General features: G+C 40.7%; 2 protein-coding genes across 4 annotated transcripts; one reads left to right on the top strand and one right to left on the bottom strand.

The window, feature by feature from the left end:
- Positions 1–134: 134 nt before the first annotated feature.
- Positions 135–7,098, top strand: LOC310910684 (L-lactate dehydrogenase A chain). 2 transcript variants are annotated; one of them, XM_083863615.1, is made up of 8 exons: positions 135–239; positions 1,767–1,898; positions 2,651–2,768; positions 3,476–3,649; positions 4,425–4,598; positions 5,413–5,530; positions 5,958–6,081; positions 6,271–7,098. In XM_083863615.1, the coding sequence occupies exons 2-8, from the start codon at positions 1,776–1,778 to the stop codon at positions 6,433–6,435; spliced, it is 996 nt and encodes a 331-aa protein (XP_083719741.1). In that variant the 5' UTR covers positions 135–239; positions 1,767–1,775; the 3' UTR covers positions 6,436–7,098. The 2 variants fall into 2 exon arrangements, with proteins under 2 accessions (XP_083719741.1, XP_083719742.1); XM_083863616.1 differs by having other exon boundaries at positions 161–239; positions 1,770–1,898.
- A 419-nt stretch (positions 7,099–7,517) lies between these two features.
- On the bottom strand, positions 7,518–26,488 carry TSG101 (tumor susceptibility 101). 2 transcript variants are annotated; one of them, XM_083864155.1, is made up of 10 exons: positions 26,380–26,488; positions 22,902–22,986; positions 21,031–21,096; positions 20,285–20,448; positions 18,835–18,961; positions 16,600–16,666; positions 14,990–15,084; positions 10,152–10,354; positions 8,446–8,685; positions 7,518–7,850 (listed from the first exon to the last, which is right to left on the bottom strand). In XM_083864155.1, the coding sequence occupies exons 1-10, from the start codon at positions 26,419–26,421 to the stop codon at positions 7,761–7,763; spliced, it is 1,179 nt and encodes a 392-aa protein (XP_083720281.1). In that variant the 5' UTR covers positions 26,422–26,488; the 3' UTR covers positions 7,518–7,760. The 2 variants fall into 2 exon arrangements, with proteins under 2 accessions (XP_083720281.1, XP_083720282.1); XM_083864156.1 differs by having other exon boundaries at positions 14,990–15,081.
- Positions 26,489–27,286: the final 798 nt, after the last annotated feature.

The raw sequence follows: 27,286 nt of genomic DNA, 5'->3' as shown, positions 1-27,286 counted from the left end.
TCGGCTCCCCCACCGCGCCGGCCGCTCTCCTCCCTTCACCCTGCGCTCCATCTCCTCCTTCCCGCCGCTCCTTCCCCCTCCTCTCTCCCTCCCTGTGTCTCTCCACCCCGACGTGTCTGCGGGCACGTCCCCACGGCCGCGGCCCGCCCGCCGCGCGTCACCGCCCGGCCCTTATTTAAGGCGGCGGCCGCCTCCTCCCCCGCTCCTCTGCTGCTGCCGTGCCTGGCTCTGGACACTCGGTAGGTGCGGGGGCTGGGGTGGATGCGGGAGGAGGGGGACTGAAGGAAGGGGGATTGCAGGAAGGGGGGGGTTGCAGGCGCAGCTGAGCCCGCAAACCCCCGGGAGGAGGCGGCGGAGCAGGAGGCGCCGAATGGACAAAGTCCCCTCTCGCTGGATGCCGCGTGTTCCACAGAGTCCCCCCGGCCGTGGTGGTGCCGGGAACAGCCTTGGGCTCGAGTCCAGCGTGATTTCCAGTCACAGCCCCCCCATCTTCCCCTCCCTCCATCCCCTTGAGCCTCCGTGGATTAACTCGCTTCCCTTAATCGGTGCGTGTGGCCCCAGGGAGTGATCCTGCACAGAGACTCGGGGATGGGCTTAGGGCTGCTTTTCAAACACAGCATTAATGGACCACCTACCATTTCCTTTAACTTGTTTCTTTGAGGGATATGGCACTCTTAAAAGGAATTTTTTTGGAGTTTTTAAGTGTAACAGTCGTGCCTGAGTGGGTGGCTCTGCTCAGCCTTGCACACTGAAGTGCTCATAGTGTGAGGGAGGACTTGGCACGTGGAGAGTGCACTACACGGCCGCGCTTCAGGAGCCTTCTGTGCACGAAGACTGACGTAGCTTGGTCGATTTTTCCTAAATAGGGGCACTGCTAACTTCCTGTTCCTCCTCTCAGCCCCAAAACTTACAGTCCTGACCTGCTGCTCTGCGTGACTTCTCATGCTCTGAACGAGCCGCTGCCTGTTCAGCACTAGGGAGCCGTGCGGTGTCTGTACTTGCATCCGTCTGTGCCGCTGCTCCTGCCCTGGGCTCTTCGGGCTGCTCCCACTGCAGCTCCATGCCCTGGGAAAGTGTGGTGTTGGCTTCCACACGGAGACGGGGAGGAGTGCACAACCCTCTGTCATCACTGTGCCACTCGGGCACACCCTTGGCTGTGAGAACCCAGCTAACCAGGATGCTGTGCAGCTGGCAGCTAAAATGTGAGGGCGGGAGAGATGGCAACACCAGACTCCAGCCATCTTAATTCAAAACTGCAGTTTCACTTCAAATTCATGACCATGCTCAGAGGCTCATGCTGTGCTTTTAAAAGGGCTTTCCTAATTGTTGCACGACTTCAGCTGTGGAAATGCTTCAGGGCAGAGAATACCGGTTTTTCAGGGTGAGAGAGCAGAGATTGCCAGACCCAGACCGCGCTGTGCTTAGAAGTACTAAAATGGCTTCCTAAATGTACCTAAATGTAATATGGATGGTCATTTAGAACATTCTACTGTTGCTGCTGGAGGGCCACCAGCTATATAATATAATCAATGGCTCTCAGGCTGCATTTGAGGCAAAGCTAGGGTGAGCTTGAACAGAGGACTGTCATCAATAATTCAGTTTTGCAATCATTTTGTGGCATACAGACAGTATTCCCAGATGTTTTATTCATGTGTTTTGTATCCGTTTTCTTGTCCTGGAATAACTTCTGTCTTGCTGGATACAAATATTCTGGTGTCAGTAAAAGCTTCAAAGCCTGGAGAAATAATCTGTTGCTTTCCTTTCAGCAGTGCACCATGTCTCTCAAGGAACAGCTCATCCACACTCTCCACAAACAGGAGGGCCATGCTGAAAATAAGATCAGCGTGGTTGGTGTGGGTGCAGTCGGAATGGCCTGTGCCATCAGCATCCTCATGAAGGTAAGGGTCAAGCTTGGGAAGAGGCAGAAGAACTTGAGACCTAAAAAGAGGGGCAAAAATATAATCACCCCTATTAGATGAACTTCTAGTTGTACAATTCTTTTTTGGGCCTGGAATGAAGCAACAGTCTTCAAGCTATTGACAGAGAACAAATAGGTGCAGTTCTTGTAAAGGGAGTTTGCCTCAGGATCAGACAAAATATCCTTTATGTATCATTTTAAGAGCTGCATTTACCTTTGTGGGACTTGCAGACTCCCTTCTAAGTAGGAATTCTCTAACACACAACACTCTAAATACACAAAAAGATTGAGAACTGAGGATTTATTTTATCTTGGGCAGAGTAATGGAATAATTCTTTGCAGTGTGGTCTGGAAAAATTGGTCCTTGACACTCCGAATGACTTGTCTTCTGCCTTCAGTTACCATACTGGAAATGCTGTGGTTAACATCAGGCTTGCTTTTCTTAACTATCAAATAGGTTGTGTATGAACCTGCTATTAAATTATTCTCCATTATTGTCCTGCTTGATTGTACTACTATTTCATGCAGACTGTGATTATGAAAAGTATAAAGTGAAATCAAGGAAGTGGATATCCCAGGGCCCTAATTGAAGGATTCTGGGAAGAAGTGAAGTTGTTAGGGATGAGCAAAATTGTTTAAGTAACTTTTAAAATAATTTTAAGTTCATGGTTTAAAACCTGGGGGCCTTGCTGAAAGAGGCAGCAAACTTACCAAACTCCTGGTCTCTTGTAGGACTTGGCTGATGAACTCGCCCTTGTTGATGTTGTGGAGGACAAGCTCAGAGGAGAGATGCTGGATCTCCAGCATGGCAGCCTCTTCCTTAAAACTCCAAAGATTGTCTCTGGCAAAGGCAAGTAGTTAGCTCTTATGTGCTCATTATTTCTAACAGGTCTCACACTGGACAGCCAAGTCTAGCACTTAGCCTGTCACCCTAATTGTTGGGGGTAAAGCTCATGATATATTGACATTTTAAAATATACCTTCTTATGGCTAGTCCAGCTAGCAATTTTCTTCCAGGGTTCACTACTCAGTACAGAAAGGTGAATTTATTAAGTACTTGTGCCCCTTAGAGAACTTTATTTCATGACCAATTAACCCCTGACCTCATTGCTGCTTATTTCTGATAACTTTTAGTCGCAGCCTTGAGTAGGGCAAAGGCTTAACAAGCTCATACCTTAATTACAGTTCCTACAGGTAGTAGGTTAGGAGGGCAGAGCCTTCTTCCTCTTCTACACAGCACTTGCCCTGAATGCTATCCCAACAGCTATCCCTAGTCCCACTTGTGGGATGAAGCATGGAGTATCACTGCCTGCAGCTGCAGGTTACAATATCTCAGTGTTGTTACAATGCCTCAATGTTGTTACATGTGGCAAGGAGCCAGAGTCTTAAAATGAAATGACATTTATGTGGAGGCAAAGTCTAGGGTGACAATTACCAGGGAATTGCTGCACCCTCCAACTTGAGAATTTGAGATCTCAGTACAGAAGGGAAGTGAGAACTCCTTTTCTGGACCATGTGTGGTAAGAGGTCATGTTTGACACAGCCTTTTGTCTGCAGATTACAGTGTGACTGCACACTCCAAGCTGGTCATTGTCACTGCTGGTGCCCGGCAGCAGGAAGGAGAGAGCCGCCTGAACTTGGTCCAGCGCAATGTCAATATCTTCAAATTCATCATTCCCAACGTCGTTAAATACAGTCCTGACTGCAAGCTGCTTATTGTCTCAAACCCAGGTTTGTCTTGTGTTGCCATAAGAGGATTTGGCTTAGAGAATAGCGTTTCTACAGTCAGGTGGCATTAGTGCAAAGGCTTCTAGAAAATATTTGTGCTGGGGAAGAGAAGGCTCCTGGGAGACCTTGGAGAACCTTCCAGTACCTAAAGGGGCCTGAAAGGGAGGTGGACTTTTTACATGGGCACGTAGTGATAGGACATGGGGTAATTGCTTTAACTGAAAGAGGTAGGTTTAGGTTACCTATAAGGAAAAAAATCTTTATTATGAAGGTGGTGAGACACTGGAGCAGGTGGCCCAGGAAAGTTCGGGATGCCCCATTCCTGGAAGTGGTCACAGCCAGGTTGGACGGAGCTTTGAGCAACCTGGTCTAGTGGAAGGTGTCCCTACCCATTGGCAGAGGGGTTGGAATGAAATGATCTTTAAGCTCCCTTTCAACCCAAACCATAGCAAAAAATGTCATTGTCCCTCTCCAGGCTCAGCAGTTTGGTTCTTCTGAGAGATAAACTTGGGCCTTCAGAGTGAGTGATCTTAAGCACACTAAGGGTCACTGATAATTGTATACATAGCATAAAGGCAGAGCTGAGAGACTGTTCAGAAGAGTCATTATGTTATATAAAACAGTCAGGCCACTGCAGTGCCTGGCCATGGGCACTGCTCTGTGCTCTGTTCCATGCAACTAGCATGCAGGTAAAATACTTACAGACGAATGGAAAGTGCCATCCTCATTATCAGTCTGCTCATGAATGGCTCTTGTTATGCCCCTGTTCTCCTCACAGTGGATATTCTGACCTATGTGGCTTGGAAGATCAGTGGCTTCCCCAAACACCGTGTTATTGGCAGTGGCTGCAACCTGGACTCTGCCCGTTTCCGCCACCTCATGGGAGAAAGGCTGGGCATCCACCCCCTGAGCTGCCACGGATGGATCGTGGGAGAGCATGGAGATTCCAGCGGTAAGGGGGAAACTGGGTTGGCTCTTAAACAGTACTCCTTGAGGTTTTGTCTGCCAGGAACACCTTGAAAAGCTACAGCAAAACATTGCTCCAAAACTTTTGCACTGCAGCACCTTAAAAACTCAAGTTCTGATTAAGTCCTTTGCTGCACGGAGTAACCTTAGATGATCTATATTCGACCTGAATGACTCTGCTTGGAAAAGGTCATTATTGTAACCTGAGCTGGCTAAGCATTTCTAGGCTAAATTGTTCACATGACTCCCAAAAAAACCCAAACTGAAGCAGCAAGAGGATAAAGTTCTCTTCAAGAGCCTCTCAAAGGTCTGCACCACACCCACTGGCAGTCCCTCAGCTGCCATTCCTGGCCTTTCTTAATCACTGTATAGAGGAATTTCAGAGGCAAATCTGGAGGACAGGAGAAAGCACTTTTTCCTCATTTAACCTGTACTTTTCCAAGCAGCACCGGAACACTACTGTCTGCTTCCTGACACCCACCAGAATGCACTTGGAATCAATTCTTACTTTGAGAAAAACTTTGCAAAATATAGTGACTGTCATTTTAGTTCATGTTGCCCAGGAATTTCACATTAACAAAGGTGTATTCAAACTTTGTCACATTGTGTATAAATGCTGATGTGCTCCTAAGTTCTCAGCTTGCAATTTGGATTGCCCTTATAGGTCATACTATATTTAAGGTCATAGCTAAATCATAAGTGATGTGTCTGGCTGGATTAATCCAGCTAGATCTTATGTTAACTGTTAGTTTGAGAAGGCCTGAGTATTGTGAGATAATTAATCCATGTGCAACTCTCAGTGCCTGTCTGGAGTGGAGTGAATGTTGCTGGCGTCTCTCTGAAGACTCTTCACCCAGACTTGGGAACTGACGCAGACAAGGAACACTGGAAGGAGGTCCATAAGCAGGTTGTGGACAGGTAAATACTGGCTTGGCTTTTTTATAAATTTCAACACAAGAACAAATCATGAAGAGCTGAAAAACCTCTGTTCTACAGTAGCTAGATCTAGAATACCTCGGTAGCCCCAAGTGTCAGGATGCTAACATAATGGAACATGAAATAGTATTTTAAGGAGTAATGTGGATTTGGCAGTTAAGTTTTCATGATTAGTAAACTTTAAATTAGGGAAGAGCTGAAACTTCTAGGCTTCTAGTATAATTGTGAGGACTAGTGTAAAATGCAAATGGAATTATTCTCTGCTGAGTTCATTCTGGTCCTGCCAGAAAATCAGTCAAGCTTTTGATGCCTCCAAATTGATTTGGAGACCTCCAAAAGCCTTTCTTACAAACTTGAAGCACTTCAGTTGATGGTACTTGTTCTTTAATGAGTGTCTGTGTCTCTGCAGTGCCTATGAGGTGATCAAACTGAAGGGATACACATCCTGGGCTATTGGCCTTTCTGTGGGAGACCTAGCTGAAAGTATTATGAAGAACTTGAGGAGAGTGCACCCCATCTCTACCATTGTTAAGGTGAGCAGCCCCTTTTCCCTATTTTCTGTTTTACTAAGAATTAAGTATCTCTGGAATTCTGAAAAACAGTGATTGCTTTCTAGTCTAACTTCAACTAAATTTGGTTTCCAGATAGGATATTCTATGAAATAGATTTATATACATAAATATACATGAATTCTAGCCTAACACTCCATATGTACTTTTCAGGGTTTGCACGGAATAAAAGATGACGTCTTCCTAAGTGTTCCTTGCGTACTGGGCAGTAATGGCATCACTGATGTAGTAAAGATGATCCTAAAACCTGAGGAAGAGGATAAATTAAGGAAGAGTGCAGACACACTGTGGGCAATCCAGAAGGAACTACAGTTTTAAACCTGCCGAAGCCGTTTTTGGCTCTTAGCAGTTTAACGGGTTTAGTGGTTTGTCTTACGTTGCACTTTCCAAGTAAGTCAAATCTTTCAATGTATTATCTCAACTAGAACACACAAAAAGCTCAAATCTGAACAATGGAGTTTCCTGAAGATAGCATTAGGAAACTAATCTAGGGTTTTCCCTGTTCACAGACACCCATGTTCTTAGCCAGAGCTAGATAACCTAGTCAGTCTTGTTCAGTGAAGTGGTATGACAGAAATCCAGCATTCAAAGCAGCACTGCCTAAAAAACCCTTTGCCTTTTCCTCATCTTGTTTCATGTTGGTTCAAAGGAATAAGGAGAAAGTAATTGCTACACAATGTGAAACCAAAGACTTTTCTTGAAGTTAAAGGATTGTCAAGCCAATTGACCAACCTTCTCTGCCAGCTGAATTGCTTAAATATTTCACTGTTGATAGGTCCAAGTGTATTTTCCTAACACTGCTTTGGAATTTTTGTGGGTATTTTTTTCTTAGAGAACCTTATTTTTGTGTACTATATCAGTCTAGTTGTAAGTTCTGTCTCCAGAGCATGTTTAAAAAATGTTAAGGTTTCTATGTGCAACAAGACAGTGACTGTCCAACTGTAGTATCAACTACAACACAAAATAAACCACAAACTGTTATTTCTGTCTCCTCGTTTTTCTTAATAGGGCTTTGTCTCCCACATGCAGTTCTACTTCCACCCACCTAAATCAATTCTACTTTTCAAGTTACACTAACTCAAACATTACCTGTGTAATAATGTTGTACGTGCAGCTGTGCTGGAGGCTTCAGGCAGTTATGGAAGCCTCACCCAGTTTTTTAAAATGAACTCCAACCTCTTCAGAGCCAGCAGTTACATGGAAAGTTAAGGCAAAGGCTCAGTTGTAAGCCATGCTGGTTATGGTGCTGAGACCAAGAACCTTTTGAGTTTTCAGTTTTTACTGGTCATAATAAATGTGAATTTTTCCAGTTTGGCACACCATCCAAATCTCAGGAGTAAAGTGAAAGCACGGCTAAGCTGACACTGCATATTTGAAAAGAAACACGTTACACAGCTCTGTAGAGGAAGAAAATATGCAACAAGTTTTATTCAGCGTTAAGTCCACCAGCACAAAGATTACAGGAGATAGAAAGTGCATTAATAAAAGCTAGTCTTTACCAAAAAGAAAATATATTATTGATTCAAAATATCTTACACTTGGATGATGTAATAACTTACTCTGGGCACCTACTGATTAAGAGAAAGATCAAGAGAACGGCTGCTTCACAAGGAAACCTAGTTTCCCAGGTAAAGTCTGGGAATTCAGTAGAGATCACTGAGTCCAGCAGTCTTCCTTGCTTTCTGCATCAGTGCCCTCAGCTGGAACTGCTTGCGAGACAGGAGACGTACATGCTGCAGAAAGAAAAACAACAGCTGGCTTTTGGTAAAGTTCTGATAAAAACTTAATACTGCAATAAAATGTTCAAAGCACAGCACATTCTGTGACCCAAATGGGATATCAGTTTTTTGGAAACGCTTAATTCACTATTCTAAATGCCACTTTCTCGGCTTAAAATGACTGGCAGATGGCTACCAAATGCAGTCATTACAGTATATTTTTGCAGTTTTTAATTATTAACTAGTTTATTAAATTATAATTAATAATTAACTCCACACATATTCTTATCAAAGTAATAACGCGCACTCCATAAGGTGAAATCAGATTAATGCACGTCCCATGGGGCAGAGAATGGCTCTTCTAACAGGAGATAAACAACTAGCAAGGTCTACACAAGAAGGAAACAATATGGCTTTGCATCTATAATGCTTTTAAAATTGGTCTTTAAATTCTGAAATTTCTTTCTAAAACTTATGCTTGAATGTATAAATTTTCCTGTTCCTACAGGATCCTCTTCTGTGAAGAGATCATGAACATTAGTAAGCTGAGCCAGAGTCCAAAGTAAACGCATTTAAAATGCACACCTTAAAAACACCCCAAGAAACCTACCTTTAAAAAGACATCTAAATCTATCACTCCACGTCTCAATGCTTCCCCAAGGTAGAAGATGGTGTCTTCAATTGCATTTTCTTCTGCATATAAGTTCAGGATCTGCTTGTAAAGTGGTGCTGTAGGAATTATAACTTCATCTATGTCATTATTTTCTGACTGACTTTCCATTTTCTCTAAGGCAGAACTGAGCTCCTCATCCTTCTTTTTGAGAAGTTCAATGTTCTTGTCAACTTCAGCCTAAAAACAATTAAGATGTTTATTTATCTTCTTGTGATACAGTTGTCTAGATGGAAGATTTTTAGACATATCAGTTCATTCTGTACTTCTTTGCTTATCTCTGTTATGATTATTACAAAAGAAAGAGCAATCAATCTGTAGATTTCAGATTTTTTGAAAAAGTAACATTTGCTTTAGATAATGTCAATCCATTGCCCATTTATAACTGTAGAGAAGGCATGGCAACACTCCAAGTATTTCCAAGTCCACATTAGGGAAAAGAAAACATTTCAACTAGTTAAAAATAATAAAAGTAAAGCCAAAGTAATTATTTTCTTTAGAATGCAGTATCACCAGTTCTGTAGTCCAATTAATAATTTCTAATAATTTTTTAAAACCACATCTGAACACTGAACTGGTTTCAGAAACTGTTCATCAATCCCAAAATCTTACTCCTGAGCAGCAGTGCAAGGAGCAGATGGACTAAGCAGAAGATGCTTTAATGAAAAACTGCAGGAATTTCTGAGCATACTGTGAGTAGGAGAGACTTCTGGGAAAGGAGGAGTTAGACAAGGAGGCTGTGACTAAAATCAGTGTTCTCTGCACTAAGACACTGAAATGCTCTCCAGTGCTGCTGTTATACATTATTATGGAAGAGACACAAATGTGAAATAATCTCACACCACTAACATCTTTCACAGGAAGAATGGGGAAAAATATTCCTCTACTGTGGAATCCCTCAAACCCCACAGGGGAATTCCCAGGGCCCTGCCCTGGAAAGATCTACCACCCTTCCCTGCCTAGGCTGAAGGAGCGAGCTCCCCCATGGTGCCTTGCAACACTGTGTAATCTACTCCAGTCTCCTCCTCCCCGATGCCCCTAATTCTCCTGGTTTCTTCTTTCCCTGCTTTCCCATTGGTTGTCGTATCCCTGGTGGCTGGCCCTGTCTTCCCTATAGGTCACTGACCTTTGCCCTGCCCTTTGTACTGCCCATGTGCCTTCACACCATTGGTTCCTGGCCTCTATCTAGGCCTGTGCACAGCACATGGCCAGGCCTTTTTGTCCCTGATCCCTTGGCATGTTCCTTTGGTGGAACTTACCATACAAAAGGTCCTTTTTGCCTCTCTTTGCTTAGCCAGACGTGACATGTGTGATGTGTGGACCTGACTGCTTTGCCTGAATCCGCCCCAAGTGGCTTTTCCACAGGAGATGCTTATTGGGAAACAGTTAGCAGCTCCATCATCTAAAATCACACTGCTACACTCTACTACTGAGCAATGACATTTGTAAGACACACACAGGACACTGCACCTCGTGGTCACTGGTATTTTTGACTTGCTTCAGTCTGAGCACAAGCCCCCAGCTGTGAAAAAGCACAATGCACTGGAAGCTTTGTTATTTCTATCACGCTTAATGATTAATTAATTACAAGCTTCTGTTCACTCCTAGGAACACTCAGGTGGGAGCAGTGGCTCCTCTCAGCTTACCACTTCCTGATCCAGGCGAGTCACCATCTCCTCCAGTTTCTGGTGCCCTTTCTTCAGGTCCTCCTCTGTGCGTTTCAAGGCGTTGAGCTCGGCTTGGGCGCGATCCATCTCCTCCTTCATCCGCCACCTCAGCTTGTCGCTGACGGCCGAGATGAGCGAGGCGCGGATGGTGTCCTCGCTGATGGTGCCATCTCTGCTGGGCCCTGCACAACGAGGTCCCACAACATTAATGCTGGCCTGCACTGGCTGCAGGATAAAGCCAGTTGGAATAGCAAGAGGCCAAGTTGCTCTATGTACTTCAGCAATGTGAGACAGTAAAATAATTTTACTGCTCTCTGTAATGATTTCCAGAAGCAGCAAAGACACCACAGTGAGATAACATACATTAGGATGGACACAAGTAAATTTAAGAGTATGCATCCATTCATTCACTTCACTAGTCCCATATCCACACTCTTTTTTTACTTTAAAAATGAGGTGGCCATTTCCTCTGAAATATTCCCATCAATGTTACTACTCCAAGACCTTTTAAAGAAGAACAAGAGTTAATGGCTAGATGTATTCAACCACAATGTAACAGCTGGCTCGAGACAATGAATTTACCTACTACAGGTATTAGTTTGGGTGGTTTTTTTTTTTTTTTTTTGTTGTTGTTGTTGTTGTTTTTAGAATTGCCTGGCCTGGTAAAGAAAGCTTTAAACTAGGAAAGACAAAGGGAGAGTTACAGAGACCACTTCCAGGAAGGGCATGCAGCCCAGGTTTTCACGGGGAACCACCCTGACACCTGCTGGAGGGACACCACAGCCAGGAACACACAATCCAGGAGATTCCTGGAAAGCATTGACAATAACTTTCTGACACAGATGAAGCCCATGAGAAAAGAAGTGCTGCTGGACCGTGTAAAACTAACAAGGAATGTCTGGTTGTGGAGATGTGAAGGTTGGGGCAGCCGTGGCTACACTGACCATGAGATCCTGGAGTTCTGTATCCCACAAGCAGACAGCAGACCAATGAATAAGATTGCAACCCTGGATTTTATGAGAACTAACTTTGGCCTCTTCACAGACCTTCTTGGAAGAATTCCATGGGAATTTACCATTGAGGGGAAGAGGGGTCCAAGAGAACAGGTGAATATTCAAGGGTCATTTCCTCCAGGCTCAAGAACAGCACAATCCCTATGGGCAAGTGAGCAGAAAGTGCAGGAGACCTGAACATGCTTTTGCAAATCAGCCTTTCAAGGATAATTTCAAGAGTCTGTCACTAACACACTTTTAAATAGAAAGGTAAGTACTTTGTGTCTGTCACAAGAAGTGCAATGTGTCTCCAGACCAGGAAACTCAGAGTGCTCTAGCAAATGTGAAGTGACTACTGGTGATATTTATCACAAGCCACTTAATTTATTCTGTGGGAATAACTGGAGGGGCACAGTTCCCCCAGACTTGTACCTCACACCTTCTAGATCAGTGAAACTTCAGCTGGATGGTAACAACTACTGACAAGGCAAGAATTACAGCAGCTTTTGTGCCTAAACTACACAACCGCTATGAATGAAACAGAGAGATTTGAAGCTCTATAAACTACAAATGAAAATAAACAAGAAGAATTTTTACCAGAGTATCTTTTTATCCAGAGACACAGCTATCAAAACTCTGAAACTGTTACAGTATTATGCACATCACATTTTCCAGTGCCCTAGATTTCCAAAAACAACAAAATGAAAAAACTACTCATCACGGCTCACATGAATCTTGTATAATTGAATTTTTTTTTTTTACTTCTGCTATCAAAACAAGACTGCATAAATTTTTATTTCTTCCCTACGTTTTTACTCTGTTCCTGTCCACAAAACCTCACCAAGCCATATGAGTGGAAAAATAAAGCTATGCAAATGAATAACAGGAACTACAGGAAGAAGCACATCATGCTTACTAATCCACCAAAGCCTTCTGAAATACAGAAAACATGAATTTTGATCATTACTAATATGAGCACTTTGCAAACCTATAAGTTGCACCAGAATATGTGTACTTTAAAAAAAAATAACCAAATCACCACTGAAAAATAAAGAGACTGAATTATTACGCAACTGGTGCAAAGACAGCCTTAAGAAAATATGAATGTCCCAACACTTCATCTGATTTACAATTCTGGCCTAAAAAATTCACCTAGTTGCTAGTCAGCAAGATAATTTGCAAAATTTGGTTAACTATTAGAGCCAGCAACGGGAGTTGTCAAATAGCACCATATACACAAACCCAGGAATCCATCATTGGTGCTTCTTATGAAAAGGAGAAAAGAACAACAGCACTTTCTACACTGAGAAGTAAAACTCAAACCAAGTCAGTCAAACTATCTAGGACAGTTTATTCACTGTATAGGACTTCCTGATTAAGGCAAACAATTGTTCCCAATCAAAAAGGCCTGATTTCCCTTCAAAAAACAGCATTAGCATGATTTTAGTTGCTGTTTACTTTATATAATGAATTATATTCTAAGACAAAGTCAGAATCAGCCAGAAACAGTATCAGTAGAATTTATGCTTACTTTCTTTTCCCTTGACATTGCTCACTCTTGGAGTTTTATGCAAGGCTCACTTTAACAGTGAAGCAGGACAGCGGAAAAAAAACCACAATACACGTAACACAATGAAAGTTCACACCGAAATGTCACCAGATAGGGAAGAGGTCTTTGAACATAAAAAGCATCATTTTAATACAGCTCAATCAATGTATCTTCTTACAGAGCATGAACCCATAACATCTTCTGTCACTTCCAGAATTAGCCCAGCTTGGGGAAGAGTCCATGGCACATGGTCATTAAATCCACAGAGCTCTGAAACCTTTAACCTTTACTAGGCAGAGTCTGGTTTCAGAAGTGACCTTACAGAATCATCCAACCAGTAACTGCATCAGAAAAGTAATTAATGGCAGATGACAGAACAGAAAGAAAAAGCCTAAAGGAGTATTTGAAAAAACAGTGATTGTGGAAAAACTTGAGCTGCTTTGCATGAACATTTTTAATTCAATTCAAACTAGGCTCACTATAGGAAACACAGCACCACCACCCACATGAAACTCTGAAGTTGTAACAACTGGTATGCTCCTAAATAAACTACCACAATAAACCACAGCCAAACAAACAAACTGTACAGGAATAAAACATTTTCAGTTGGAAGGAAAAAACAATACTGGACTGTAAAAAACACCCAAGAAAACAAACACAACGAAAACACCTCACAATATTTTAAGTGTAGTGGATAATTAAAGAGATGTGTTTGCATTTCATCTGGCACAAGAGATAAGTCATGTAAACCAGGCTTTTACCTAGCTGCAGCAAATGAGTCAGTGTAATGTTAAATTATCAGTATGAAATCTGGCACTGCAACATTACAACATGCTATCACAGATGATCTAACTCAGGACTGGAAGAGTCTTCTATCTTTGGCAAATACTGCAGCTCTATTCATCTTCAGTGGGGATGAAAATCAGGGAAGGAAATGAAATAGAATATATTTCTATTTTAAATTAACACTGCTACATAAAGGCAAAACTGGATTTGATTGAGAAAGACACTGCAGAAAGCCAAGTTTCCCTAGAAAGGTCATCAGCTCCCTACATGAGAGCCAGTGGAGAGCATTAATCCTCTGGGAGACAAGTGCAGCCCCACAACACCAGGCACTGAGATACTTGAGTGGGACAGCAGCTTCCCTGCACTGTGCACAGCAGACTCGTCACCTCAGAGTGGAGGGGACCACTGAAGCAGCCAAGAACTTCCAGAAAATTCTTTCCTAATTGAAAAGGCTGAAAGAACTTGGACACAAAGGACAGGATCAGGCACAAGAAAAATACAACATACAACTTACTGCTGATTTCAAATCTGTAGTAAAAGAACTCCTCAGATATTTTAGTAAGAGTAAAGTAGAAGCATCTCTCTTCCCTTGCTTTGTCCCCATGTATGTGAAGGAAAATCACAAAATACACACAGTTCTGGAAAGAAAAGACATTCTATGACTCTAACTCAGGTCATTCCATAAATAACTGGGAGTTCACACATTACATGAAGAACCTATGGATGCACTTCTAAATTATGGGGCTCAAGAGTCCACAATTGCTGATGTGAACAGCGTCACAACAGAATCTACACCCTCACCATACAACTGTGCCAAAAGGACTGTCAGCCAGCCGGAAAGTTACTGCACCAGCTTCCCACTTAACTGGATGACATTTACCACTGCTTCCCAGTCTTCTACACATACACTACAAGTGAGGGGCAGGGTGGAAAGCAAGGGCCACAGAGCAGCAGCCTGGGAAAAGACACAGGTCAATCAATACCCTAAGTCCTGATGCTGGAGGGAACAAAGGAGGAAGTGACAAGCAGAGATCAATAAGAAGCAACAAGGAAGAGGCTGGAGAAGAAACTCACTAAAAATGAAGCTCATTCCAAACTGCTACTTTAGGAAGTTACTATTTTGGGAGGAAAGAAAGTATAGAGTCCATTAGATGTTTAAATGATGACAAAGGTACTTTTCTAAACCCTGAACAGAGCAATCAACAGTCACCTACAGTTAAAGGGCAAGGAAAAACCCATGTAGTTACATGCAGTGCTCTTCAAAATATTCACAAAGCACACACAACATACTGCATAAAACCAGAGATTTATCAAATTCCTGACTAAAGGTGAATAAAATGTATTTTTTTTTCTTCCTTTGAATAAATTTTAATTAAAGATCAATACTTTGGAAGTTCAGAGTAAGAACACCAAGTTGCTTTTTCCATTTTATTTTTTTACATGTATAGAGAGAAGCTTTAGTTCAGAGAAGCCCTTTCCAAGGTACTCACCTACAGTGGTGACAGGAGGCTGAGAAGGGTAGTACTGAACACTAGTGGTTGCTGGAAAGGGAACTCCACCTGGATAAGGATAGTTTGGGTAGCTGCTTTGACAAAGAAAGACATGCTAATGTTATGCAACTATTAGTAAAATATCATCCACTAGATTATCTTTATTGCCACCATGTTAAACATTCATTTACATAATAAAATGTTAAAAATGCAGGCCTTTTTCCTGTTCACATTAACATCTTTCACAACTGGTATTTCTGGTATAATTTAAGATGCAATTTTATCTGTAAACCCTATCTAGTTATTGCCTGGTCAACATTTGGATAACAAATTCTCCTGAATCTCTCAGTTTTGCTACATGAAATTCCACAAGTATACAAAAGAAATTATTCTAGTTACAAACTCCCACACAACAATTTCAAATTAATAATTTTTAATATGAGAACAGTTAGGAAGATGACTGATGAACTGCTTTATGTAAACTTAAAAATGCAAGAAAGTGCAAAATATGGTTGCAAGGTGAAATAAACCCCTCCAGAAATTCTCAGTCCTGCTCTGAAGGACAAAGAAAGCAAAAATATTCATTTGCTCACTGAAACAATTATGAGATATGGTATGTGACAGTCTACACCACCTTTCTAAATTACATTTGCCATCAATTAAAACAAGGACACAAATTAGTCAGTGCTAGACCGACAGATACCTGCATGCAGCAGAGTATTAACTACAGTAAGAATTAAACAAAGTGATCCAAACCCCCCTGCAAAATGTAAAATAAGCATGTTCTGTCTCTCTTCAGGTAACTGCAAATTTAATAGTTCTTAAAACCTTCCTATTAATTCATAAATTATAAATTTTAAAAACAGTTCTTCTGTTATTTTTGTACAAACATTAAGAGCACTTCAAACAAACACATTTAGGAGGAAAAAACATGCTGTAAGAACTTAAAAAAATCCTAACTTTTCTCCTCTTAAAACATAACACTCGCCCCCTCTCAATCTTCACAGGTTTTTACACTTTTAAAAAGTTTTTTTTTTAAAATTTTTAAAAATTATTTTTAATATAAGGATATTAATAATAAAACCAATTAATTATTAATTTAAAAAATATAAGTACACGCTAGGAGGCAGAAGTCAACATTTCACTATTTAATAAGACAGATCTGTAAGTCTTCTGGAAATGCTTTATTCCAAACTATTACATAGAAAAAAAAAATCTTGGTTAATATTAATAAAAAGCTTTTGAAGTAACTTTGTGTTCTTCAAATTCCCTTAGAGTGCTCTAAGTCCCCATTTACTCTGGAGTCAAGGTTTGTATTAACCCAGCAATGTTTTGTTCAATTTCTGAGCTGCTAATGAAACCTCAACTTTTAGGAGTACATTAATTTCCATGTCATGTAAACATGTCAACCTCGTAAAAATAAATGAGCGAAGGAAGATAATACCTGGGAGTTAGGTAATTTCAAAATCTATTTATCACACCCATATATATTTTATTTGAAGAATTTCGTTACTGACAAGAATTCAGCCCTCACTTTTCACAAACACTGCTAACATGAATAATTATATAACATTGATAGATACATCAATGATAGTTTAAAGAGCTCTTACCTTGGGTTTGGAGTGCTTGATGGTGGATAAGGAGATATTCCACCTGGAATTCCAGGCACATAGGAAGCTAAACAAAACAAGAATTTTTTTGTATTTTTACATTTCAGAAGTTAAAACCCTCCATGTAAAGAAGTTCTTCCTCATATATACAAATAATCTTATTGTTATTTTTTTTTCTTAATCATTACTTTAAACTAATCACTATGTGGATAAAAACAGGTATTGATTTAAAATGCACAACAAATAGGTGTACTAAGAAAAAAAATAAAAAGAATCTGCAGCTAGGGTACTCAGAAAAAAACCCCAAATCAAGGTATTAAAGATAACCCACCTGAAGGGCTGTCTCCATTTTTTATGTAAAGCTGAAAAAAGAATTTAACCTTTCTAGCCAATGATCTCTACTCACTAAACAACAAGTGCATAATTTAAGTACCTCCAGAGTAGTTGATTAGCTGTTTAATGATCCAACCATGTCCTTATCAAGTAATTTCTGTTATTTAGAAGTTGTATTTAAAAAATTGGTATCAGCACAAATAAACATCTAAACAGTCTTAGCAAGTTTAAGATTTTCTTGAAAAGCTGACAAAATTATGTTTTGGATATACTTATTCCACGTTTCTAGCAATTTTAGGAATATGTCACCAAATAACTTTTTTTTCCCCCCACCCTTCAGTGCTTTCAAATGATTAAAATTTTTGCCAAAGGACTTCATTTCCTCTTAAACAATGCATCTGTAACACGAAAAAACCCAAATCCTAAATGTCTGTAAAATAAGGAAAGTCTGATTACACTAGTAAACCTAAGTAGCTATTAGTAATTTGAAAACCCTGAACCGTGTTCACTAAAATTACTTCAGCTATGCAGTAATTCATAGTACTTCAGCTTGATTCAATTCAAAATAGTAATTCAAAGCACTTCATTTGACTGACTACAAGAGTAATCAAATGTGGTTCACTGCAGGCTTGTCCTTAAGGCACAAAGTCACAGCCTCTGCTAAAATTACACTTATACTGACCCCCAGTGTTCCTGGAAAATAAGGACATTCCAATCCTCTGGTGCTCTCACAAGCAGGGTAGCCACAGACAAGCTGGAAAGTCTCAAACACCTGCCTTTAGTCAATTATTCCTAATGGTTCCCATTTATATTTGCTACCCATTTTCTCACAGGCTCAGAGCCTAAAACCTTGTTAAAAATGGGTTCTGCTGGAAATGGCAATGAATAGCACTTCAGCTGTTCAAATGTAACACTGTGATCAAGTAAAAGCCATATTTCAATAGAAAATGGACACAGCCTTAAAAATCTGGCCAAAATAAATAACCCCAAATACAGCTACTCTACCATTAAATACAAGTGGAACAGTTATTACATTATTAAATAAACAACCTCCAGCTAAACTGCTCTTCTTTCCCTACTGCCCCAGTTTTTGACTTGAGGAGATCTATGCCGCTGGTTTTTTTTTGCTTTTTCCCACTCAATACTGTCTTCTCCTGGAAGAATTTCTAAGATTTCTGTTTCCCACTTCCTCTTTTTCCCCCACCTACCTATCTCCTGTCTTTAAAATAAGATGCCTCCAAGAACTTTAAATAAATAAATGATTTAAATAAGTCTTGAGGATTTTAGCAAGAAAATACAAATGCGTACCAATTCAGAACACCAAATCAATAGAGAACAAAGAATAAAAAAAATCACAAGGCAGGGTTTTTTTAATAAATTCAGCCAGCAATTTGAAAAAAGAAGAAAAATAAACCACGCAAACAGGACTGTGGGCATAGGAAACACAAGCTACAGGCAGGTTTGTGCTTATGAAATCAATGGTTGCAAGATACTTAAAAGACGGGCTTGTTTTATTAGAAAGAAAAAACTGAGATAGAAAGTTATTTGAATAATCTCTTTGTAAGTCTATCCTGGAATGTTGACAGGACATTGGCTGTTTTGAGGAGCTTGCGGGTGTCTGAGTGTGTTCTGCTTTTTTTCTGGGGTTTGCTGTGTTGTAACACAAACTTGATTTTTCCCCTCCAAAACCCAACATGCATTCTTAGACTCACAGAACCTTTTAAGTTGTAAAAGACCTTTAAGATCATTGAGTCCAACAAGGTGAAGTACAGCCCAGGTGAATTCATTAGCCAGCAATATAAAAAGTGAAATGCATTATTTGTGGGCAAACTGTGCAGGGCAACAATCCCTTTGAAATGTTAACATGATTATTTGCAGAAATCAGTGGTGATGAGCACTCACAGGTTGGTGGGCCTGTTGCCTGGTATGGGGGGTAGCTGGAGGAAGCAGTAGGCCGAGAAAACACTGGAGGTTCCTCTCCAAACACAACAATCATGACCTGGATCAGCTCCAACAAGTCTGACTGGGGCTGGGAGGGAAAGCAAATCACAAGTTGTTCGTTTTGCTAACAGAGAGTTTAACTGACTGTAGCAACCATAGGATGCCATTCCACCAGCTCTCAAAAGGATTCCTTTTATCATTCCTGTAGGTTTAAATGTTCTTAAAATGCATACCTATCTCTGTATATATATGTGCAAAATTAACCTCCTTTCTGGATACCAAACCCAGCCAGCTTGTACTCAAAACCATACAGCAAAATACAGCAGCAGCCACATTTATACCCAGAATAAACTGGGTAATACATGGCTCCATATCAACTGCAGGACAACAAATGTCTGGGTATAAATGTCCAGTGATGATTTATAATAATACTTAAAAAAATTAAATCCACCCCACAACACGAAAAACATATAGATCCCCAAGTTTTTTAGACATTTCCATTTCATACACCACAGCTTTTGCTCTGATTCAGAATGTCTCAATAGAAAAAAAATATTCTAACCCATTCAGGAGTGGCATAAACTTCCTTTAAATACAGTTAACCCAGGCTTCTCTGTTTATAACTACTTAATATAGGCATGATTTCTTTTTGCCAAAAAAGGAACAAGCATCATGAATGCAGCACCATATTAAATACCCCAATTCCAAGTTCACTTAGCACTATAGTCCACTTACTTATTTCTACCAACCTCTCAAACCGAAAAAATTCTGTATCAGCTGTACCGTAGATGATCCTCTTGCTTTGTGCAACACCTGACACAAGCACTGAACTACCACTCATCTTTAATAAATGTATTCCTGTTAATCAGTTTCTGCAGAACCATGCATCCTGTACCATTTTTCTAATCTTGTCAACACAGTTTATCTTCTTTACAAGTCCATGTTTTGGCCAAAACTTCTATGAGGCCTACACTGCTCAATGCCTCTATTTATTGGTAAAGCAAATATATCCATATACATGAGGTTCCAGGAATGTCTACATAAAAAAGTCCAAGTGCTTGTACAAGTCCATTTTAGTCACAGAGTTTTAAGTAAATTCATAGTTTCCCTTCTGTAAATATTCTTATCTCACAAATCTTCATACCACTCTCTTGCCAGGAGAGAGGACACCTTATGCTGCACTGTTTAATCAGACAAGTTGTAACTGAAGATACAATTAATTACCTTAAATAACCAGAACACAGAATGCAACATCCTGAACTTTAAGACATTCCAAAAAACAAGCAGTTGAATATATTTTAAAATAGTTTAAGATCTCTAATAAAGACTACATTTTTAAACTAAAAATTATGTAACTATCTTGAGAAATTCAGAATGAGCAGTTTGAGAATTTCAAATTCTCTATACTTACATATTTCCACTCATGCAAGTAGGGAAGGTATATTTTTCCATTTGCATCAACATGCTTCCCAGTTTTTATTGTCATAGAGCTAGTGGGTTTAACAAAACAAATTGGAGGGTTGAAAGGGTAGGTGTCCAGCAGCCACAAGCAAATTGGGATATTATATGTGTTACCTAGAAAAAATATTTTGAAAGATTTTAGAAGTCATTTCAATTCTTCAACTGTCTTCCTGTGTTCCAATTCATAAGAAACTCCTAAACCCAGTAAACTCAACTGTACAAAGTTAGAATCCAGAGCCAAAATCAACTAATAACATTCAATGAATAGGTAACACTATGGCCACAAACTCTACATTTTTCAGAACCATTTAATTTACAATCATCACTCACCACTACTACACAATCTCATTTGTTCTATAATGCAACATTATAAGACTCTAATTAGAATTATCATTAGCTGCAGCAATAAATGGCTTGCAACCCTCATTCAACTGACAAGCCTGAAAAACCACGCAATCCTGAAAGAAAACGATGCTAGAAAGCTGTAAATGACTGAAGCAGCAATGCTCAGCATTCAAATTTTATCCTGCAGCAAAAATAGAGAACAATTTCTTTAAAATACTTTACTTTGGACAAGTAAAGGATTTCAAGAAAATGGTGGTCACTGAAGTAGTGAAGTTGAATCAGGACAAATCTAAGTTTTTCATACAATTTGGGAAAATAATGGGGATGATGATAATTATAATACATTCATACCTCTGTAAGGCACAGGAATGGTTCCAGTGAGGCTCATCAACTCCCTGGATGAGCCATCATTAAAAACTGAAAGAGAACAAGCAATATTTTTAAAACAAACATATTGGTGACGTTAATCTTGGTTCAGGTTATTTATTATAAGTTTTCACAAGTTACACACGTACAAATGTAAACTCAGCCTGAAATGTTCAGCTCTTGCACATTTATGGATTAGCAAATGACTGTCCACAGTCAGGTAACTCCTTATGAATAACACACTTCTGAGAAATGAATGACTAATCATTGTCAAACTACCTTCTTAACAAATAAAACTGCTTCCTCATTCAGTGACCAAAGAAAATGCTGGAACCTTGAAAAGTCCAAGTAATGCAAATTGCTGCAAAGATAATCTGAGCTCAAACTTGATTTAAGAAAAACAACTGTTATCTGAGGTTTATAAAAGAATTCTTTATGTTTTCTTCAAGAATATGCCGCAGGCATTTATTATAGAATCAGTAAAGGTAAATTAAGCAAACAGTAACACACTGAAGAGGAAGAAAGAGTGCTTGACTCTGCCAAATCTAAGTCACAAACTGCACAAGAACTCTGACCTTAATTTACTGAGTTGCTGCATTTAGTTTTCTCCTACTTTTAATCCAATACATTATTCTTGGCTGAATAAATCAGCTTCTGTTGAGGAAGCTTTTATCTTCTTAATTCCTCCTGAAATTTTCTAGCCATAATTGAAATGTAGGTTACTGTGCACAGTTATTGTGGTGCTGATGTTCTGCAAAGGCAGGTGGAACATGCTGGGATTTCAATGGGGATAAATATTTCATTATTAATATGAACTTTGAACTGTTTCCTCAGCAATGTAATCACTTTCTTGCAGCTGATGTCACTGCTACATATAATATCGATTATCTGTAAGTGATTCTGTGCTTAACCTCTTCCAGGCAGCTTAAAGAGCATTAGGGAACACAAATGGCTACAGCTCAAGGATATCTGGAATTGTGATCACCATCTTATGCAAACTTGTGCAGCTATTCCAGCCACAGTCCTTTCACTCCTGCTTTGTTTCTCCAGTCACTGCATGAATTTTTATTTCTGTGACAGCTGCTGGCTTGTAGCTACTAAAGTTAAAATTAATTCCTCTTTTACCTGTCCATGTCCCTTCTTAATATTTCTCAATCCAGATATACAACTTAAAAAGCAGAAGACTATAAATTTTTAGATGATGTATTAATAATATAAATTAGATCACAGAGGAATCCCAGAGGTAACAGCTAAAAAAAGGTGACCAGAAGAAGGCTGACCTCAGAAGCTACACTGGCTCACTGTACACTGTGAAACCCTAGATATCTTCATTTAACACACTGAAAATACCTTAGAGACTGTAAAACAGCTAACAAACAGTGATTATCATTGATAATTTACATTACAAAACCCTCATGCCAATTTTCTATTTACTTGATCCAGTTTTCTTCATACTCTTAAGGACTACCACAATGATTTTAAATTAAGCATTTCTTCATTGATTTACAGTTCTTCCTACACAGAATTTTAAGAATGTCTTTATATGGCAGCAAAGCTGAATTTGTAAGATACCAGCAATCTCAGGACACCAAGTGATGACATCAGTGAGTGATTAACTAAAAGTTAAGCTGTGAAAAACATGACACTTCTTGCCACATTAGATAGTTATTTTCTAAAGTAACCTAACTATATTACTGAGTCTGTGTTTCTAAAGAAGTATTGATGTCAGAGACAAAAAAGAGAAACTCAAGTTATGTTTTCTAGTGTTAATCTTCTTTTTCTCCCCACAAAAACTACCAAAGACATCTAACACATCAACAATTCACCAATAAAAGTTTTCTCATGCACAGACTAACCATATGAATCCATGACAGGTTTGAGGTCCTTGTACTGAGTGATAACACTGGTTGTCTCCTGTATGGTTAGGTCTCTATACTTATACTGGAAAATAAAAGAGAAAGAAATTACTTCAAAAACTATCTTTTTAATGTAATTAATTTAATTTTTTTATTTTACCCAATAGACAGCATTTATGAGAGTTTACATCTATACATGGACATTTTTCTCCACTCTTAGTTTGGAATGATCATTTACTTGTCCATATTACTTAAACAACCACTGCCTATGTAACTTATCAAACTTCAACAAGGTGTTAAGTCTTAACAAGGGCCTAAGCATCAATTGATCTGGGAAGAGCTATTGCATTTTCTTTCGTGTTCCACCACAACCAAGTGTATCTGAAAAATATGTGTGAATCTTAAAAAAAAAAAAAAAAAAGTAATCTCCAAACAAATACAGTGATGTTTTGAACATTCCTGATAAATAACTATCTAGGATCTGAACCACACAGATACATTTCACAGCACTTTTCAAAGCAACACCATATTTATCAATCATTGATTAGCATTTACACGTATTCTGTCAGCTAGAAGGCAGACACATCAAGGCACAATATTACCATCAATAATACTGGTTTGACCCCTTTCCTTTTATCAGGAGCAGGGAGTAACAGATGCCCTGTAAACCACAGATACACTACTACAGAAATCACTACAATATTCACTCTCTGAGCTATAACCCACATACAGCAAAGAAGCTCCTGGGCAACAGAGAGTTGGTTCACCACATAGTGCAGCTCTTTAGCCTTGTGGTCATTCCTCCTGATAATTACTATTGAAAAGAAAAGCCAGCAATGTGTTCCCTTGACAATTTTTTGATTCTAGTATGACTTCAAAAAATTGCAATCTTCAGATGTCCTAAGGAACACAGACAGCAACCTTTCATTGAATCAGGGTAGGAGACAAAGGGCCCAGCACAATGAAGTGTCTGACATCCAATGCACACAAATGTTAACAACATCTGAACAAATTAATCCAGACGTTATCCAACAGCAAAGTGAGGTGCCACAGCTAAAGGTCACCTTGGCTCCGACAAACACTCATGAGTTGTGAAGCTTAGAAATTAACTCTTCTTCCTGTCACCTCCAGAGATTGACAAGGATGCTCCTCCTGGGCATGCCAACTTGGATTTCCTGAGCAGGGATGAAGCCACCACGCCACCTCCACAATGCCACCTCAGCCCACAGGAAGCACCAGCACCTCGGGTGATGCTGTCACTGATCGTCCTCAAATGACCAAGGACAAAACAGGCACACGGTCTGTCTGCAAAATGCTGTTCTGTGGGATAGAAAGCAACTCTTCCAGCAGGGATTCATTCCTGTGTGCACAGGGAAGCACCAGCACAGAGGTCAATCAGCCCCTGAATGCTGTTTTGGTGGGAAGGCTGCAGCAGAGCATCTCAGCCTCCTTTGTAAATGGGTGCAGGATTGGCAGGGTGCAGCAGGGGCTTGACAGAGAGACAACTTTGTTAAGGTTTGAAAACATTCCTCCCTCCCTCCCCAACACCTGGCAGAAGCAGGAACAAGCATTGCTGGGACATGGAGGAATTTTCATGTACAGCAGCCAGAGACTGGCAGCACATACCCACACCACTACAGGACAAATGTGTCACTACAGGACAAATGACAGCTGATCACCAGCTACTTTTAAAATGCAGGGCCTTTTCATAGGAATAAACCTTATGGTCCAGGACAGAGCTTCAACAAGTTGGGTGTAATCACTACTACAAAGAGAAGTGGATTCTGCTAACAGAAGCTCCTAAAAAGTACAAGGATCACAGAATGGTTTGGGTTGGAAGCCACCCTAAAGATCATCTTGTTCCAAGCCCAAGGCAGGGAACCTTCCACTATCCCAGGTCACTCAGAGCCCCATCCAGCCTGGCCTTGCACACTGCCAGGGATGGGGCATCCACATCCAGGAAACCTGTGCCAGTGCCTCACCACCCTCACAATAAAGGAGTATGCAGAGTCAGGTTTTACTTCCACTTTTAGCATAAGAATCTCAAGTCAGTTGAGTCAGGAAAAATAATAAAACTGATAAAATAATAAAATTGATAAAACAATGGCTGCCTGCTCAGCAGGCACACTCTGAATCTGGTACATGATGGGGCTGATAAACCATAAATTTGGTTATTGGGGGTGCTTTCAAAAATTAAGCATATCACCTGAACATTAAGCGAGCATTTCCTGTCTCCATTAAAACAAAGAAAAATAATATTCTGGCAAACTGTTTTTACACTGAATGATGATTACTTAATAGAGAGATGGTTGTATGATTCCAGCTACTGCCACAAGCAAAATTAAATGTTAATTTCAGCTGTTAATTTCTGTACTTGGACTGATTTCCAAGAAATGCCAAAAGCTCTTTGGAAAATATAAGATCCTAGTGATTTCCATGAAGGTAACTAAAACTGATTAATTTGAATCCTTAATTTCTAGACTTTTTTCCTCCTCCATTCTCAGATTGCAAATGCTTTCCCCTCATTTTACATAGCAGGAAACAGATCACAGAAAGATGAAGCTTTTCAAGATTGGACAGCAAGTAAATAAATACCTGAAGTTAAATTAAGTGCTTATGTTCCCCCCAAACTAGAGTCAAGCTTTTGTCATCTCATACACTGAACTATTCCATATGGGAAATATCACTAAACTTCCCTCTCTAGAAGAGAAAGTGTAACTATTTTTGAAAAATAAATATAATGAAATAGCACCTTCATTTTTCATCACCTACAGAAAGTCAGAAGGCAGTATAAAATGAGCAAGTGTGGGGGAACAACAACACTGGATTACCTTAAATTCTGTTTCTCCTATGGCATTGCAATATTAATTTAGCAAAGAGAGGTGTATACAGATACATGTGTGATCTCATTTGCTGACACTGACTAAGTATTCAATACGCATCTTCAAGCTGATAAAAAAATCTGCTTATGGCTCCATGCAGGTGAATGCGCCTTTGGTTTTGATCGGATTCTCACCTATTGTACTTCATTTCAAAGCGCTACACACATGATTAAACGCGATCAAAAAAATTCCAAAATCATCCCTGGCACACCCGTAGCTCCCCCTAAGTGCCAGCCTTAGGGGTTTCCATTCCGGGCCGCTGGACAAAGCCGTGTTCACTGGGAGAAGAGCGGCACGCCTGGCTCTGCGCGATTCCGTGGTTAATGATCTGCCTTCCATGAGAATTCCCGGTTTCCTCACACAGGGGCAGTAACCAACCCCAACCCACCCCGCCCCGGCCAGCGATGCTGGGCTCGCCTCACCCCTCCGCTAACGGGGGAGCACAAGAGCCGTGTGTCCCCACGGCCCCGCCGGTGCCCGGCCCTGTCCCAGCCCAGCCCCGCGGCTCGGCACGACCATTTTGGGCTGCCTGCGCCGTTCCTCCCTTCCCGACCCGACTGCCCGGAGCCTCCCGCCCGCCTTGGCCGAGCCCGTACCTTGGTGAGCATCTTCTTGAGCTGGCTCTCGGACACGGCCATGGCGGCCGGCGCGGGTGCCGCTGTGGGTGCGGGTGTCGGTGCCGCCGCCGCCGCTGCTCCCGGTGCCGCCGGCCCGGCCCTACATAAACACAGGAAGCGGCCCCGCACCCGCTTCCGGCGGCGGCGCCGCTCCCGCGCGTCACGGGGCGGGCCCCGGGCGGGCACCGCCGGGAGAGGGTTTGGGGATCACAGACCCGCCGGGAGGGGAGCTCCCCACCGCCCCCGAGAGAGGACAGTTCCCCACCGCCCTGTCCGCTTTTTGTTCAACGCAACGTCAAGTTAATCCACAAAACACTGGCAGCATTTTAAGATTAGTATTATTACAAAAACACCAAACTAAATGAACACCAAGCTTGACTATCCGCATGAAAATAAATGCTCAACAAACAGATGAGAAACGACACCATGAAAAACAATGTAAAACCTTAATTACTTTTTTTCCAAACTAAGTGAAAAAAAAAAAACAAACAAAAAAAACCCCAAAAAACAAACAAACAAACAAAAAAAACCAACCCCAAAGTGAAGCTTTTCATAAATATAGCAGCAAAGTTGGTGACCTGCAGCCATCACTAATATCGCCCCATCATTTACCATTACAGTGAAAGAAATCCGGGTATTCCATAAAAATAAAGGTCTGAATAATTGAAGGTTTTTTCTTTCTGTTTTTAATCCAGTTCTGAGATCAGTACACCCTCAGAGCTCCCTGCATGTCTGGCTCTTTGTGAGATCTAACTGGAACACACCAAAGGATCAGATCTTTTGCGCTGTCACAGATCCTACTTTTGCTCAGAACAGATTTCCAACAATATTTAAGCAGCCACCCCTCAGAAGTGTAAACGTGGAATGACATTCCTAAGCTGCACAC

The sequence above is a fragment of the Zosterops lateralis genome, assembly GCF_965231275.1.
Source record: "Zosterops lateralis genome assembly, chromosome: 6".
In the NCBI taxonomy this organism is placed as follows: domain Eukaryota; kingdom Metazoa; phylum Chordata; class Aves; order Passeriformes; family Zosteropidae; genus Zosterops; species Zosterops lateralis.
Note: the sequence above shows the minus strand (reverse complement) of the source record. Positions and strands in the feature narration are given on the sequence as shown.